We start from the raw sequence: 16,341 nt of genomic DNA, 5'->3' as shown, positions 1-16,341 counted from the left end.
ATTTGTGACACTATTAGAAACCTGCTGAGAATGTGGTACACTACCAGTTACACCACTAGTGGCACCACCACCCACAACTGGTCAGCTGACACTTCAGTCATTTAATGTACTAGTTCTTGCTGAAAGCACCTGTAGATGCACAGCTGTACAATCATTTACATCCTCAAGTGAGTTTGCAACTAGTGTTTGTTCAATTTGTAGCGTAGCGGAGCTTGAATGGGTGCAGCTCAGTGCTCGAGCAACAGTTTGTGACAACCTACTCTCATGAACTGTGCCATACTGTAGAAATATGAGTGTTCTCAGCATGACATTGTTTGCTTTTGGAACTGAACAGACTCTAACAGGAGATTTTGGCCAGCTGTAGAAGCCAATTTGTCTTTCCCCTCTTCCCTCGTCTCTCTTCTCCTGTCCTCTCTCCACTTCTCTTCTCCAGTTCACTCGTTTCCTGTGTCCAGTAGTGCCTGCAGACGCAGTTGCGATGATGAATCTGTGGCTGCAGTGTGTCTGTGTGTCTGACATCGTGATGTATCTCTACTGCCCTTAACTCCCTCTCTATCTCTGCACTGCCCCCCTGCCCCTGCCCCCAGTATCCTTTTCTCTCCATCTCTTTGTCTCTGTCTCTCTGTCTCCTTCCCTCTCTCTCTCTCTCTCTCTCTCTCTCTCTCTCTCTCTCTCATTCTCTCACTCTCAATGATTAGGCATTGCCTGGCCCCTGCCTCAGTGATGGAACAGACAGAACACACAGACCCACCAACAACAACAACAAACAGGAACTGAGCTCCACGATTTGCCCATTGATTTTCACTAGGGGCATTTTTGAAATAGCCCATCTGACCTTTTGGCCAAATGGTAGTGAATGGAGGGAAACAGAGGCGCTCTGCCTATCTCTCACGCAATACCTCTGCCAGCAAACTATCTGACCAGCCTGCACTGCTGGTGACAAGGTTGGTTTTTAGGTTGCTGGTGCAAATACAAAAACACAATTAGAGGCATAGCTACATCAATATACAAAACTAAAATCCTACAGCCCTGCTAGGAACACCCAGAGCCTACAATGTTCCTTACAATCCACACTACAAACTATTGAAAAGAGCACTGTACTGATTTTGGTGTTCTTGGGTCGTAGTTAAGTCTGCCCCGAGGTTAGGTCTAGTGGAAAAGACTTTGTAATCATTAAAAACCAAAGACTTTATCCTTAAGAAGCACAGATCTTCTCTGTAAACTTAAGAACGGAGTGTCTGCTATATTATTAGACACTCTGTGACTAAAGCTAGCATTTTGGCAGAAGGGTGGTGCAAGGAGAAAGTTCATGGATCGTTCAAAATGAAAAAAATAGTTTATCCACTTGGGAGCATTAATGTGTTAAAAAAAATGACAACAACTGGCTTATTCAATTTATATTACTCTTTACTACAAGTGAAGGCTTTGGCCTCAGACTCTAAAGGGAAACCTACAGCAAAGATAGGCCCAACCTCGGACTTTGAGGTGCGTTACCACTGAGCATATGAGGACTTTGAGCTGTCCCAGTGTCAAATTGTGAAGTGCTGACTTACCCCTACTTCATAGCAAAATTGGTGACGTAGAACAAAATCTACACAAACCAAGTACGGATGGTGAGGTGAAGGAAATCTGCTAGAAAGTCAACAACAGTAACTGGCTGCTGTAATTTTTTCCATGTTTGTTAGTATTTTTAGTCAACTGAATGCACAGAATTTACAGATATTCTTGGTTTTCTTGACTTTTAGTAGTTTGATCAAATGTACAAACACTATGGTGTCACTGAAAGGGTGTGATTGACTTCATTCACAGTTTGATCAAACTGTGAATGAATGTGAGCCAATATTTACTTTCTTTTAATGGCGACTTGTTCACAAGCAACATGTGCTGACATGACAGTGTGTGCCATTCCTGCTTTTTAAACCAGTTAGTGCCCTCAGAAACTCACACACTCAAGCACAACAGATGTGGTATCAGTGAAATCTGAGAGGGTTTTGTTGATTAGGCCTTCGGGTGCAGACTGAGACTGACCCATACTGTGTGAGGTCAAAGGGACAGGTGCATGGTAGGAAGTTTGAAAAAAATAGTTTGGTTGCTAAATGGCAGCGTTATCAGCATTATCAGCAGTTGCAGTATGACACATAGCTCATGGAGGATATTATGGAATTTAAAGCCCTTTATGCACTTGGTGTCAAAATTCATATTCTTTATTTGTATCAAAACTCTATCTGAACGCACACATGTGACACACATATTTTCAAATTCTGTGTAACCTGCACTTTCTCAGGATATCATTACCTCAGACGTTTTCTTGAAACCTCGTAATCCAGTAATAGGTGTCCGTGCATCTGTGTGTGCATCGCAGGAAATGCTAATAGCTAATTTGGCATACTTTTATAGCACATGGTGTCAGACTTTGAAATTCCTTGCACTAAAGGAGAGCTCAGGGGGTGACATTTAGATTTAAGAAGGTGATGAATCCCACTATTATATTAACTCAGGTAACAAACTAAAGTAACAATCTATTTAATCTCAACTTTTATTTTGTATTCTTACTCAGCTGCTCTTATTGTCATTAATATTTATGGGCCGTGAAATGGTGAGAACTAATAATTTTGTTATTCTACGAGGCTAAAAGAGAGCCTGTGAGCAAACCTTGAGACTTAAAGTGAACCATTTGAAGAACTACTACACAGGCTGTGTGGATCTGAAGGGTGTTTGTCTTTCTGAGACAAAAAAATGCTTTAGTTACGAAAACCATTGGAAGAGGGATCTGTCTTTTTCCCGTGGTTTGCCCCCTTTTTGTGTAATTTTCCCTAATTACTTAAACCAAAGGCCAATAAGCACAGGTGTTGCATGTTGCAGAGATTTAAAATTGAAATTTGACATTATTTCAGGCTATGTAAACTAAACTGTGTTGACTTGAAAATCAACCTGAGCTTAACCATTCACGGGCTGGTAATGGTTTAACACCTTGTGGTCTGCCTTCAGACCAGACTCAGGTCTGCAACAGCAGTTTCACAGCGCACTGTACCTGGCTTTTTAAAAACAAATCATGTGCCAGCCCAATTTACACGCCGACACTTGGTTCAAGTAGAGAAACACGGTGTAATTCCATCTCTCCAAAATGATGATTTTTTGGTGGTGGTGGTTGCTTTGTGTGCGTGTGTGTCTATGTGTGTGTGTGATCAGGGGAGAGGGGGCTTAAAGAGAGGCTGGCTCCTCTGCCCGTCGCCTGGAAGAGTAGCTCGGGCTCATTATCCTGATGAAATTTGCGCAGATGTGTGAGCTGCCGACAGACTCTGCAGTGACACAAACAGCCAGCTCTGTCCCCTTGAGCCAGTCAGGTGATGAAAACCGGAAAGGCACGGGGGCTGAGAAACGACGGCCATTAAGCAAAAAAGAAAGAGGTGAGGGAGGGTGGAAGAGGACTGTTTTGTGTGTGTGTGTGTGCATGTGTGTATGTGTGTGTGTGTGTGTGAGGTGTAGGGGGGCGCTGGAGAGTCTTCCTCATCTCTATCTAGCGGGAGAAAGCATTACATAAAGTAACAATTTCCAAACCACCTTCTTAAAATTCCAGATGAAAATGAAAATGTGCAAACGTGCACGCAGCATCTCCTCACGAGGCACTAATCTGGCCGTATCCAGATGACAAGCGGACTGCCACTTAACAGGGAGGAGATCCACTTTGATCACATGGCCCCTGGGGCAAACCTATCGCGCTGCCTATTACGCTGCTTCATTTGCATATGTGGGGCTTATGGGTAAGCTGAGATCTAGTGTGAATGTTCTAAACTGCAGCAGGGCTCACTGTTGCTAGAAAGAAATGTCCAGGAGAGACGCAGAGAGAAGACAGAGCGCCGCCAGTAGCCGGAGGTAGGCCGAGTCCACTTGTCACTTGAAGGTCACAAGTTCAACACCACAGACTGGCCAAAAGCATCCTTAAAATAATTTTTTTTTGGCCAAACAACAATGCAGAAGTCGCCTTTGAGCAAGACATTTTAAAATTACCCCCAAATATAAGTGGTCGACATTAAAAGTGGGCCTGTTGGTCAGAAAAGTGTAGAACTATGTGAGTATAAAATTAGGGTGTGAGTAAGAAAAGTGCATACATGCTCAGTAAACTTTATCTGCATGAATAGAAGGCTTTCAAACAAAAAAAAAGAGTAAGCAACTTAAAACAAACCACGTCTGCTCCTTAAGTTCTACATCAACAAAACAACAACAGGTGAATGCCGCTTGTCTTATCCTCCTGCCTACTCAGATGATGCTATGGAAGCGCCACGCAGTCCTCTTGATCCTTGTGAGCAAGCCAAGGACTGAAAGCACCCAGTGAAGTTTGTTCTGGTGTAAACAAAAAAACTCAAGTAAAAAAAGAAAAGAAATAAAAAAAAAAACCAAACGAAAACTTCCGCTGTGAAAGAACAATTTCGTTTGCGTAAACAACAATAACTAACACTAAAAGACGAGTGGTCTACTTTCTGAGCTCCACTGGGAATTCATTCTATAAAGAGGATGTAGAGCTGCACTACCAAAAAGACGTGCACTATATCAGTTGAAATACTTCCCAGTTTGCAACGCTAAGTGTTGTGCTTTGGCCTATTGGAAAAGGAAATAATTCTTTTTACTCCTTTGTAGCTGTTAAGTTAATGCAGAGAATGAATTGGTACATATGCTTTAAGGCTTTAACTGAACTCTTATTTCTACCAATGGACTAATTTACAAGTAGAATTATTCTTTTGAGCTACAATGTGGTTTTGTACCAAGGACGTTGGGAGATAACATACTTTTATGTGACACCAAAATCCATGGAAAATGAATGTGCCAAAAGTTCCCAAAAAGTGACTTCGATGAGAAATGACTGGTGAAAAAACCTACAAAGACGACTGCTGTTATCCCCTGTATACATTTCCCATGATAGCCCATCTCCCAAAAAAAGCAAGGCAGGGCTCAATGAACAGTAGTTAGTCAAAATTCAAAACTGGTGCAAGATAAAGAGGCTGATAGAGATGAAGAAACGAAAAAAGCAGAGGGGTGGAGGAAGTGGAGGGTGTCTTTGGTGCGCAGAAAATCATTTTCCACACAGGCATCAATTGGCGCGAATAATTCCTCAAACTTTTTTAAGTCCGACTTTAAATGGCATTACATATGTAGTGAGGCATGAAAAATTAATACGCTGGAGTCGGGGAAATGTCAAGGGTAATGATCTCCGCAGCAGCTTACCTCCTTAGCTTTCTGTTTCAGTCGAGCTTGCTCTGGGTCTTCTTGCCTGGAGCGACTCTGTGGAGTAAAAGGGGGGGGGAAACACAGGTTAACAGCTGGTTTAAGGAGCCCACCTCCCCCTTCGCTACTCATCTGTTGCTGCTGCAGCAAAAATAGTGCAAAATGGGAACAGGATACAGAGGTGTCAAGGACATCGTATTTGAATTCAGAGAAGTGCAATGGAGCGCCCCCCGGGGGGCAGTGGCCTTTAAACCCGCTCCAAATCCAGCCCTAAATAAGCCGCTGGAGGGGGATTCTAATCAAAAGAGGTTATTAAAAATTCTGCAGGAGCCAGCACACACACACACACACACACACACACACACACACACACACACACACACACACACACACACACACACACACACACACACACACACACACACACACACACACACACACACACACACACACACACACACACACACACACACACACACACACACACACACACACAGACACGCAGGGGAAAGGATGTTGGTGACTATCAGTGGCAGTGGCTGTCTGTGTGTCACTGTGAGCCAGTGTGGCTATCCATCCGTGTGTGTGTGTGTGTGTGTGTGTGTGTGCGTGTGTGTGTGTGTGTGTCCCTGGCGTAACAACACAGCACTTCTATTTTAATCAGCAGCTAAGATCTGGGTGAATGTACTTGTCCCTGGGAATCCTTCACCACACAGCCAAACGTACATGTACGGCTGACCACTGCAGGCGATACAGGCAGATTATGGTGCGACACACTAACTGGGTGTTGTTTGTGAATGTAGACATAATCTGTACAGTTTTATTCTTGATGCATTAACCAAAATTAGGTCACAATCAGGGCTCACATTCAACTCACTGTCTGACATTTAATCTGGCAAATATTCAAGTGCCATTTTAGGGCATCAGTCCATTGTGAACTATACCTGATTTCTTTAATTAATTGACACATTAGAAAAGGTGCATCATGTGGAGACATTGTCAGTAGAATAATAATAAAGTCTCTACATCATGCAAGTAACCATCTATTTTAGTTTCAACATTTTTTGTTTCACATCCAACACCAAATCAGTCGGAGTATTTTCTGGGCCTCGCACCAAAACAGGACACCTCACTCCCTCCTCGGCATCCTTCCTCTCCTTCCTCCTCTCGTCTACTTTGTCCCGTGGACCGAGAGCTGCTCCTCCTAGCCGTACTGCTAATTGGCTTTAAATATATCAGGCAGTTCACGTACTGGTCGGTATCTCAACTAAGACTAATGTGTTTGCCCTCCAGTCTGCCAGAGCATCCCTCCAGATTTGAGTCATATAGTAAATGGCCGGCACAGTGGAGGGGAGGGCTCGCTGCGAAGGAAGGAGGAGAGAAGACGGGGGTGGAAGGGATTATTTCAGCGGGTTTCTTATTCAAGAGGTCAAATTAGCAGGCGCTGGAGCAGGAAAGAGGCAGGCAGGGAGGTGGGTGGCGGCGGGGCGGAGGAGTGGGAGGGGTAGGTACAGATGGACTGTTTACAAAGGGCAGCGGTGCCACTGGCATGCTTTACATCTCCTCTGTCAGCTGCCCTGGTTTTCCCACTTACAGGAGCGAACAGAGGGGAGAAGGGGAGAAGAGGACTGGATACTAGATGCTGACAAGCTTTGTACTTAAATAATACAGTGTTGTACAGTACATCATCAGTCTGTGATACTGAATGTATTCCAGGAGTATTTGGTGATGTTGCAACTTTGTTATTTATTTATTTATTTTTTTTTTACCTGCACTAGTCTCTAACTTTGCCCAGAATGAATTTTGAAAACCACCAGAGGGTTGTACTTGTTTCATTAAGCTGTGAGTTGCATGTGGAAAGTTAACTTGATATTGAATATTCTGTCAATATATTCTCCCAAATATTAGGCCTGGTGGGTGAAACTTGCTATTCCTCCTGCAGTAATCACTGACAAATATATTTATCAAAATTGTTATTTTTACTTCCTTTACAGACTGTGAACAAAATTAATATCTACAAGCCAATCTACAATATCAAGCATCACCTTAAATATATATACGTTATTTTTTTTAATGTAAGTGAAAAAAAAAAACGTATTATGCAAGCTGTATTCTGACTGCATAACATTATGCAGCATTCAGGGTTTTAACATATTCGGAGATGGATTTTTTTTCCCAAATGATGGCTGAACCTGAAATGGTGTGAACTACAAGAAAAAAACTCTCATATTTTTTGAGAACTGAGGTAAAAACATGACATTTAAAGTGCATAGGTGGAAGTAAGAAAAATCGAAACCAAAATCGAGTTAGACCATCTGTCATTTTCTAACAGCATTTAAGTGTTTTAGGATGGATTTTTTCTGTTTTTCCTTAAATCAGCCTGTTTTATTGTCTGCGGAGTTCAAAGTAATATTAACAATGTTTGTGCTTATACAATAGTATGGAAAACGACGTGAGAAATGATTAAATACTAGGAAAACTACTGATATGTTATCAGGCACTGTTTGTGTAGTATATCGTATAATCATTAGGCAAAGAGTTATTTTCCAAACTTCTCCTTAAACTGAAAGCCATGGCAACAGGAGCCAAAAAGCCACAGACATGGCTCTGAGGTGAAGTCAGACTTTCCTCTACAACACTCATGCGATCCAAACGGCCCCAAGGTAAGCCCTTCCAACTAGAACTTGGCTACATTTGCTAAAGTTCTTCACTAATCCTGTTAATAAAGAGAGCTTTCCATAGTAAAAAAAAATGATTAGTGTGTTCAACCAAGTACAACGAAGAACTGACAAAGAGGATCTAAAAGCTGTTTTAAACAACACACTTTAGAGTGTTGTTTCCTGCTGAGGCAGGGTCTTTTTTCACAACCAAACAGCAGGTTGCTCCTAAAGGAAAAAAGAGACAGGTCATGAGGTTTGGTGGCCAGTGTTCATCAACCAGAGGATTTTCTAATATCCTGCATGGCAGGACTGGAGCGTAATAATGCAATTAAGACAGTGAGGTGTGCTGCAATGAGAATCTTTACTGTGGGACATTGGCTCCATTCAAAATTAATTAAATTAACCTAGCTTTCTGCTAATGTCGCACTGCGGGGCATTTTCATTTGCAAAAGATTCTCTCTCTCTTTTTTTTGGTCAGCGGTGATCTTTCTAAATTTGAAGACCTTATTTCACTGAGACAAATATCTTTACATGCAGAGAGCTGACATCAGAAAACTGGACAGGTGTCTCTGCTACTAAAACCTTGCTGGAAATAAGGAGTTGCAATACATTTTGTAAAGGTAGTGCAGGTATTTCTGTTCTTGTGTCATGATGGGCTACAGTGCTCTGATCAATGTATCAATTGGATTAAAAAAACATTTACTCTGGAGCAATTTACAGTATTTTTAAAGGGCGAAATGTAACTTACAGACTTGAAGAAAGCTACAATATACACACTTCATATACAGTTTGTTGTAGTTTATGCCATTAAATTAGCCCTTAAGTCTCAAAAATGTTATACATGAATTGCAAGTCTCAGTGTATAAACTTTTTCACCTACTGTAGCTTCATACAACAGCCATTCAACGCTCTAATATAAATCTGATTTACACTTCAGTTTTACTCAACTAAAATGAAAATGAATGCAATCAGCTGACAGCATAAATAACAATGGAGAATTTTAGACAAGCAGCCACTACAACAAATCAACATAATTCTTAAGGGTTGTTGAATATTAGATAGAGCCACGCTCTTTTTCAGATGTCTATTGTGTTTGAAGTGATTTGTGTAACAGTTGAAGCTCCTCATGATTAAATCCCTAAAAACGTCTCTGTGTGTCAGAATTACATATTTAGAAGATTTTACCATGAAAATCTTTTACGGTTTTAAAATGGATTAGAAGCAAGTAACTTGCACAACAGAGGCATCTGTTGATTCACTGATTATTTTTTCAGATTTGAGAAACATAACGCCTTCACACTGGTTTGGTCTGCAAGGGTCAAATGCAATTTTTGACCAGAGGAAGATCCATCAGGGATTGAAACTAGAGTAACTGGCTTATTTCGTTGGTGTTTAAATGGCCTTGCACCTAGACACCTTTAAAGATTTGATTGATTTTTTGGCCTTAGGTTTATAGTGTTTTGGAAAAGAAAGGCAAACATTCTTCTTGCTTAAAGCTGTATTCCATGACAGCTGCAGACTGTAGTGTATTTGTGCTGCAATTACTAAAGTCCACCTGTCAGTGCTGAGTCTTTTTTCCTGTAAATTTCTGTTGAAAAGTTTAGATATCTATCTTTGCTTAGGATTATTAATGCTATTTATTCCAAGCAAATCAAAATATGCAGAACTTTTTGTGCCCTTCCTGACAAAAGCCTGTTTGACACTAGATGTTTCGTAAAATATCCGCAAAAGCAATACGTGCCGATAGACTGGCTGATCTGATCAGACACTCTAACAAATCCAAACTTGTTTGCTTTAAACTGATGCAGTTTTACCTGGGCTGTCAGTGTTTGTGATGGAGGGATGTTTTGCAGGTTGTACATGTGAGTGTGTGTGTTGGCTGCATGCTGCATGAGGGTTGCGTGGTGTACGGTGTCCCCCCCCCTCCTCGTTGTGTCCGGGGAGGAAGAGCCAGGACAGAGGAGCCCTGGGGCCAGGAGCCTGGGAGGACACGGGGAGGTCACTTCATCCACTGGTGTCACACTCTAATTCATCTGTCAGGGCCTGCACAAGAGCAACATGCACACACACATACACACACCAGTACACAAGCACACACTGTTGCAAGGGGACATAACAACTTTCACACACACCCACACGTAGCAGGATGGTGAGGTGACAGTAACTTACTTTAGCGGCTTTCAAAAGGATCTCTCTCTCCTGCTCGTCCTTCCTCTGCTTCTCAATTCTCTCCAGCTGCTCGAAGAAGCGAAGCTGAGAGCGAACGTCTGCAGACTGCTCGTAGCACTCATCGTCCTGACAAGCAGATAGAGAGAAAATTACTGCAACGGTAACAGCAGAACAAAGCTCCGAGTCCCATTTAGTGGCTGCTTCTGAGGCTTTGGCCTCAAATGTCCACATTTAATGGCAGTTCATATATGCATAAAGAAAGATCTCAAAAATATTAACCAGTGTTTTATTTGAAATCAAATCAGATGTATTTCTACAGCACGTTCTGAACCGACCAGAGCTGTTCTAAGTACTGCACGTTATAGGACAAAAATCAGTGAAAAAAATGGATAATGGCTCGAAAAATCACTTAGTAAAACAAAATAAATAAGAAATCCAAAACAGTATGGGAGAACGACTTCTTCTTCTTCTAAAATAAAATCAATATAAAACATTAATAATATTGAGACCGTTAAGAGCAACAAAGAGCCACTGAAAAGAAGTACGTTTTGAGATTTTCCCTAAAACTATCAACAGACGAGAAGCATTTGATTGAATGAGTGAAGGCTGTTCCAAAGCGCTGGAGCTGCTAATGCAAAACCATCATCTCAGTAACCCACTAGCCTCGATCGTGGGTAAGATTAATTTAATGTAATATGTGTCTGAAAACTGTGATTACTGCACATCAGAAATGATCACTGCTTAATATGAGGTCTTCAAGTGACTTATTTTACACAGCCAACAGTGGAACAGCCAAAGATATTCAATTCACGGGTTCTACAAAGTCTTTGTAGCACTGTTTATTTTTTTTGGTCTCTAACTATTCCTGGCTATTCACCCGCTAAATGTTGTAGTAAATTCATCAGCTAGTTGCTAATTGTATGTGCCAGCTGTTTGGTTCAGAGCAGGCAATGAACATTGGGTTCTTAAAGCCTTTTTTGTCAAAAATATTACTATGAGAGCTCAACAGCTTAACAACGCACTGAAACTAGACTTTTAAAAGATGAAATACATGCTTCTCATACAACATTTTTTTAAATATTTGCATATGTTGTGATCTTATTAAGTGTAACTGTAATACAGTATATAACTCTCATACCACAAAAGCTTAGTGGACTAACACCACTATTGAAATCTATGATCACAATTAATAAATACATCCGTAGTAGATATGCTTATACGCACATCATTACCTCCAGCATTCAAGGCACGTTTGGTTAAACCATGAATCCCAACTTTAAGACGCAGCTCAGCTGGAGCTCCACCAGTCTGAACACATCAACAGACTTTAACTTTCTCTATTTACAGACCCCGCTTCTCTTTGTCACCTCACGTCCCACTTGGGAAATGGGAAGGCAAGCGTAAAAAACAACTTTTGTAGGTCATCAAAAGTTAATAGGATAATTGCTCATTTCTCATGTTTGTGTGTGTGTGTGACTGTATGTCTCTTATGCGCCTCTGTTCTCGTCTTGCACTCGATTCCTATATCACTTCTCTTTTACGAGTGTGTCGGGTTTGTGTGTGTGTGTGTGTGTGTGTGTGTGTGTGTGTGTGTGTGTTTCCATGAGTGGATGAGTGAAGCTGAGTGGCACCGAGCACAAAGACACATCAGAGGAGGCTCATCACCAGCAGCCCCCCAACCACCCACCCCTCTTCCCTCTCCTTTCTCCATCTCTCTCTCATCCAGCCTCTCCCTCCTCTTTGTTGCAGCGCTGAGCCTGCACTCTTGCCGTAGCTCCTGCCGCCGCTCCTGCCGAAGCCCGGCTGCTCTTTAAGGCCGCTTTGTCTTTTGGTCTGTTCGCTCTCTCTCACTCCTTTTTTTTTTCTTTTCGCTGATGTCAACAGAGTGGCTTCACAGAGCTTCGCGCCTCCCTCACACACACACACACACACACACCTCATTTACAAAACCACAAAAAAGGGAAAAAAAGGAATCGGAAGAAGAAGAAGCACAAAACAAGATGGGGACAGCTGTAGCGATGCTTTTCCTCCCTCCTCCTCATCCTCCCGTCTTGGCATCAAGAAAAACACATTTTCAAAGTTTCCCCCCAGTTTTCGTAACAACGCAAAGGTTTAGCCTTGTAGTCGAGGTGGCTTTGTGCTTTATCGTATACCAATTAAATGCGGTTATAAAGTTACATTCAATGGCTACGAGAGGTGAAGTCACCAATAAAGAGTAAAGCAGGCAGGTGTGCTTAGACGGGCACCTAGACGTTCTTTCATACCTCAAGTTTTGAGTGACGGACTGAAAACTCTCAGTTCTGGTGTTCAGTCAAAGCTCCTGCATAAGTGTTTGTGTTTATTTTAGTGGTACACTTGCATTTTTATTTGTGAGTTATGTGTAAGAGAAAAAAATAATTCCAAAATGTGCCCATGCTCATGAGTAATGTCCTGATGAAGTTTCTGTCTCATACTCAAGTGTCCCGTCAAAATCCCGTTGGAGTTTTAATCCAATATTTACTGTACTTTTTCCCAGGTTCATGCCACACTTTTTACACAACATGCTCTAGTTTGCTTTGTCCCATAGAACAGTCCAAGTATACGTTACTGTCTGCTATTGTCAGTTCAGTGGTAGATTTAATGTTTCTCACTGACATTTAAGCAAACAGCTGGCTCCTTTTAAAGATGAGTCATTTGGATTTTTTAATTCTGTTATTGTTTATCGATAATAAAAAATCCTCTTAAAAACAGCTCATCAAAATGTCACATTTTTTCTGCCCCATTTATTATATGATATAGAAAATACAAGAACATAAACAGTTTTCCAGGATTTTTTAAATGTTTTAACTAATGTTAGTGGTATTTTCGTAGCAAAAGTTATGAAGTACAGTAGTTTTATTTCATCAAGTCTGAATTAATTCAGCCTGAAATATATAGCAGGATGTTGTATGATCTGGAATGGAGTCCATATGGTCTGTCGTACATTGTGGTTGTAGAGACATCAGATTTTAGCTCCCATTCTTTTCAATGTGGAACCAGGAGCCAATTTACTGACACTCACAAGTGGATCTCAGCTTGTGTGCTTCACAAGCAGCCATGCAGTCTGACTTTTAAATGTCTATCTAGTTTGAAAGAGGATGGGAAACGACCAGTCATTCAGGAATTACTGATTGTTTATACTCTTGTTAATCTTACTGCATGGGAAAACAATACAGGCAGCAGGGAAAAGAGGATTATGACTGGTTGCAAAGAGCGCAAGGGCGGTAACTGAGAGTAAGGACAAAGAATTTGATGTAAAGGCATTTAATGTTTACCTTATGCAGTATTGTTAGTCTGCTAGCCACGCCAGCTTCCATAGTTTATGTTTAAAGCCTGCTCCTGATTTGATCCTGCCCATGTGCCCTCTGCTTGAGCATAGATGTAAATCTTGGCAGATGAAATCTGGTTTGACCATGTTCTGTTCATTCGTAATGCCTCAGCTGAATAACTCAAATGAGGAAACAAAAAGGAACAAATCAAAGAGATGAGCAGTGCATTTTAGGAACACCTTTTGCAGGATTATTCCAGATTGAATATTCAATTTTTTTTTCCCCGCATGGAGACAGTACTTTAAATTAGAACTAAAAAGTGCCAGTCTTACTCTGTGAGTGTCTGCTATATGAGCTAATGGGCTAAGTAGTTTTAAAAAGTGCAGCTGAGGACTTGAAAGCTGAAGCGGAGTGGCTTAACATGTCACTTACAAAAAATGCATTGATTGACTTTAAGAGCTGTCAGCTCAGGACATCTAGTGTGTGTGTGTGTGTGTGTGTGTGTGTGTGTGTGTGTGTGTGTGTGTGTGTGTGTGTGTGTGTGTGTGTGTGTGTGTGTGTGTGTGTGTGTGTGTGTGTGTGTGTGTGTGTGCGTGTGCGTGTGCGTGCAGTTTAGACCTGCAATGATTCATCAATTTGTTGTATCTTGCTAAATTAACTGTCAACTATTTTTGATAAATAACTAATTGATGAAAGTATTTTTTACAAACAAAGTAACTAAATTACAGTCCTTAACTCCTCTATTGCAGTAAAATGAATACTTCTATGTTGTGTACAAAACAAGACATTTGAGGAGGTCATCTTGGGCTTTGGGACACACCGATCAGATTTTTTTTACCAATTTTTTACACATTATAGCCCAAATGACAAATTGAGCGTATACAGTCATGGGAAAAAAATATTAGACCCCTCTTGTTCTCTTCAATTTCTTGTTCATTTCATTTACTGGTAAAACTAAAGGTACATGTGTTTGGACAAATATAATGATAACAACCAAAACAGCTCATCAGAGTTTAACTTAAGTGTTGATATCAGCCATTTTCCACGGTTTTCTTAAAATTACCAAAATCACTTAAGCTCTTCCATCGATATCTATGGCATTGTACTGCCAAAAACAGTATTTTTAGGCATTCCATGTTTTCTTTTCTGTCTGTTTTAGTCACATGATAGACACAGGAGTTAGTACTTGATTATATAACCATTATTTCTGATGACTGCAGCCATACATCTTGGCATGCTCTCCACCAGCTTCTGACATTGTTCTGCTGTCACAGCAGCCCATTCCTGTTGCACAAATTCTAACTAATTAGCTTTGTTTTTGGACTTGTGGTTGTCCATTTTGCGTTTGATGATTTTCCACAGATTTTCATTTGGATTTAGATCTGGTGATTGAGCAGGTCAAGGCATGGTTCCAATGTTCTGGTTCTCCATCCAGGCTTTAATTGACCTTGCCATGTGGCAAGGGGCATTGTCTTGTTGGAAAATTCAGTCATTCGAGGCATGTAAGAATTTTCCAGCTAATGGAAGAAGACTGTTTTCAAGAGTAGCCCTGTACATGACCTGGTACATTTGCTCTTCACACAATTGCATTTGCCCTTTTCCACCCACGCTGAAACAACCCCAGATTGTCACTGATCCACCCCAATATTTTACTGTAGAGGCAAGACAGACTGGATTGTAGTCTTCTTCAGGCTTCTTCCTAACCAGTAAGTTGGCTGGAGTGGGCATCAACTGAAAATTGAATTCATCACCGAAGAGAACCTTAGCCCAATTATCATCAGTCCAATCCTTGTGATCCCCAGCAAAGAGTAACTGGGCTTTCCTCTGCCTTTCGTTGATGAAGGGCTTCTTCTGTGCCCTGTGTGACTTCAGACCAGCTTCAAGAAGTCGGTTTCCAACTGTCCTTGCTGAACAAGTCACATTTCTCCACAATGTCCACTCATTTTTAAAGTCCCTGGAGGTCTGACGATGATTCCTGACACAGGAACAGATGAGTTCATGGTCACCTCGCAGGGTGGAAAGACGTTTCCTGCCGTGACCAGTTATCAGTTTGGTAGTACCATGTTCGGCTTGTTTTTTCTTGGTGTAATGAACGGCTGTCTTGGAGATCTTCAGTTTATTCGCTACCTGTCTCTCACTCATGCCAATTTCCAGCAGTGCCAAGATGGCTGCGTTTGTGGCTTCACATAATTCGTTTGTTTTAGGTATTATGTGAGAGCTGACAATTTCTGAATTGTGCTACGGCTTGTATGTCAGCAGGAAACCACTCTAGGCCTTTGCATGTGCAGTGCTGCTTATGACATGAAATTGCCTCTTATCTACCCTGGGAATACAATTAAGCTTCAGCATGTCAAATAGGACATAAAGTATTATGGAATCAGCTGCATTTTTTTGTCGTGTTCATTGTATTCTTCAGGTAATATATCTTTAGTGGTACCAGGCATTGAAATGAACAAGAAATTGAAGAAAACAAGAGTGGTCTAACAATTTTTTCCATGACTGTGTATGTGCATTCTTCCTACCTTACAGGAGTCCAGTCGGTGCTGTGCGATTGTAGAAACCTTTTCTACCACAGTCCGAAGTCGTGACTGCGTGGCGTGTGAGATGAATGTCACTGCCTCCATGGGGACCTCCGTAACACCAAACTTCTTAGCTGTGAAGGATAAATACACACGTTTAGAACAAGGTGAAACTTTAACAATCAGTACAACATCAGCATCAAACAAAGCCCTCTTTTTCACTCAGCAGGTACAGTTAGCAATTTTATTTCTCATCATTAGGCCCTGATTTCTAATTCAAAATCCTACTCTTTACCAACACAGAGTTTTGTAATATAATCTCTGCTCTCACATTTGATTTGCTAAAAGAATAAACTAGTAGAAAGTTATTATTCTATCATCACTTAAAATGCTTCTATGATTTAGCATTTTGACAACAGCTAAGCAGGTAGGAAGCATTATCTGAGATAACTCATAAAAACACATAAACAGAAGACCAAAGTCTTC

At 41.2% G+C, this 16,341-nt stretch overlaps 1 protein-coding gene across 5 annotated transcripts in view; it reads right to left on the bottom strand.

The window, feature by feature from the left end:
* Window positions 1-16,341, bottom strand: part of LOC111572255 (transcription initiation factor TFIID subunit 4-like) — a 95,733-nt gene that overhangs the window by 38,208 nt on the left and 41,184 nt on the right. For all 5 annotated transcript variants that reach the window (XM_055009628.1, XM_035950749.2, XM_035950750.2 and 2 more), the window contains 3 exons: window positions 15,859-15,989; window positions 10,050-10,175; window positions 5,221-5,277 (listed from right to left, as the gene is read on the bottom strand). In XM_055009628.1, coding sequence (XP_054865603.1) covers window positions 5,221-5,277; window positions 10,050-10,175; window positions 15,859-15,989 — 314 coding nt within the window. The remainder of the gene's footprint in view (window positions 1-5,220; window positions 5,278-10,049; window positions 10,176-15,858; window positions 15,990-16,341) is intronic.

This window comes from Amphiprion ocellaris, chromosome 1, assembly GCF_022539595.1.
Source record: "Amphiprion ocellaris isolate individual 3 ecotype Okinawa chromosome 1, ASM2253959v1, whole genome shotgun sequence".
Classification (NCBI taxonomy): Eukaryota; Metazoa; Chordata; class Actinopteri; family Pomacentridae; genus Amphiprion; species Amphiprion ocellaris.
Note: the sequence above shows the minus strand (reverse complement) of the source record. Positions and strands in the feature narration are given on the sequence as shown.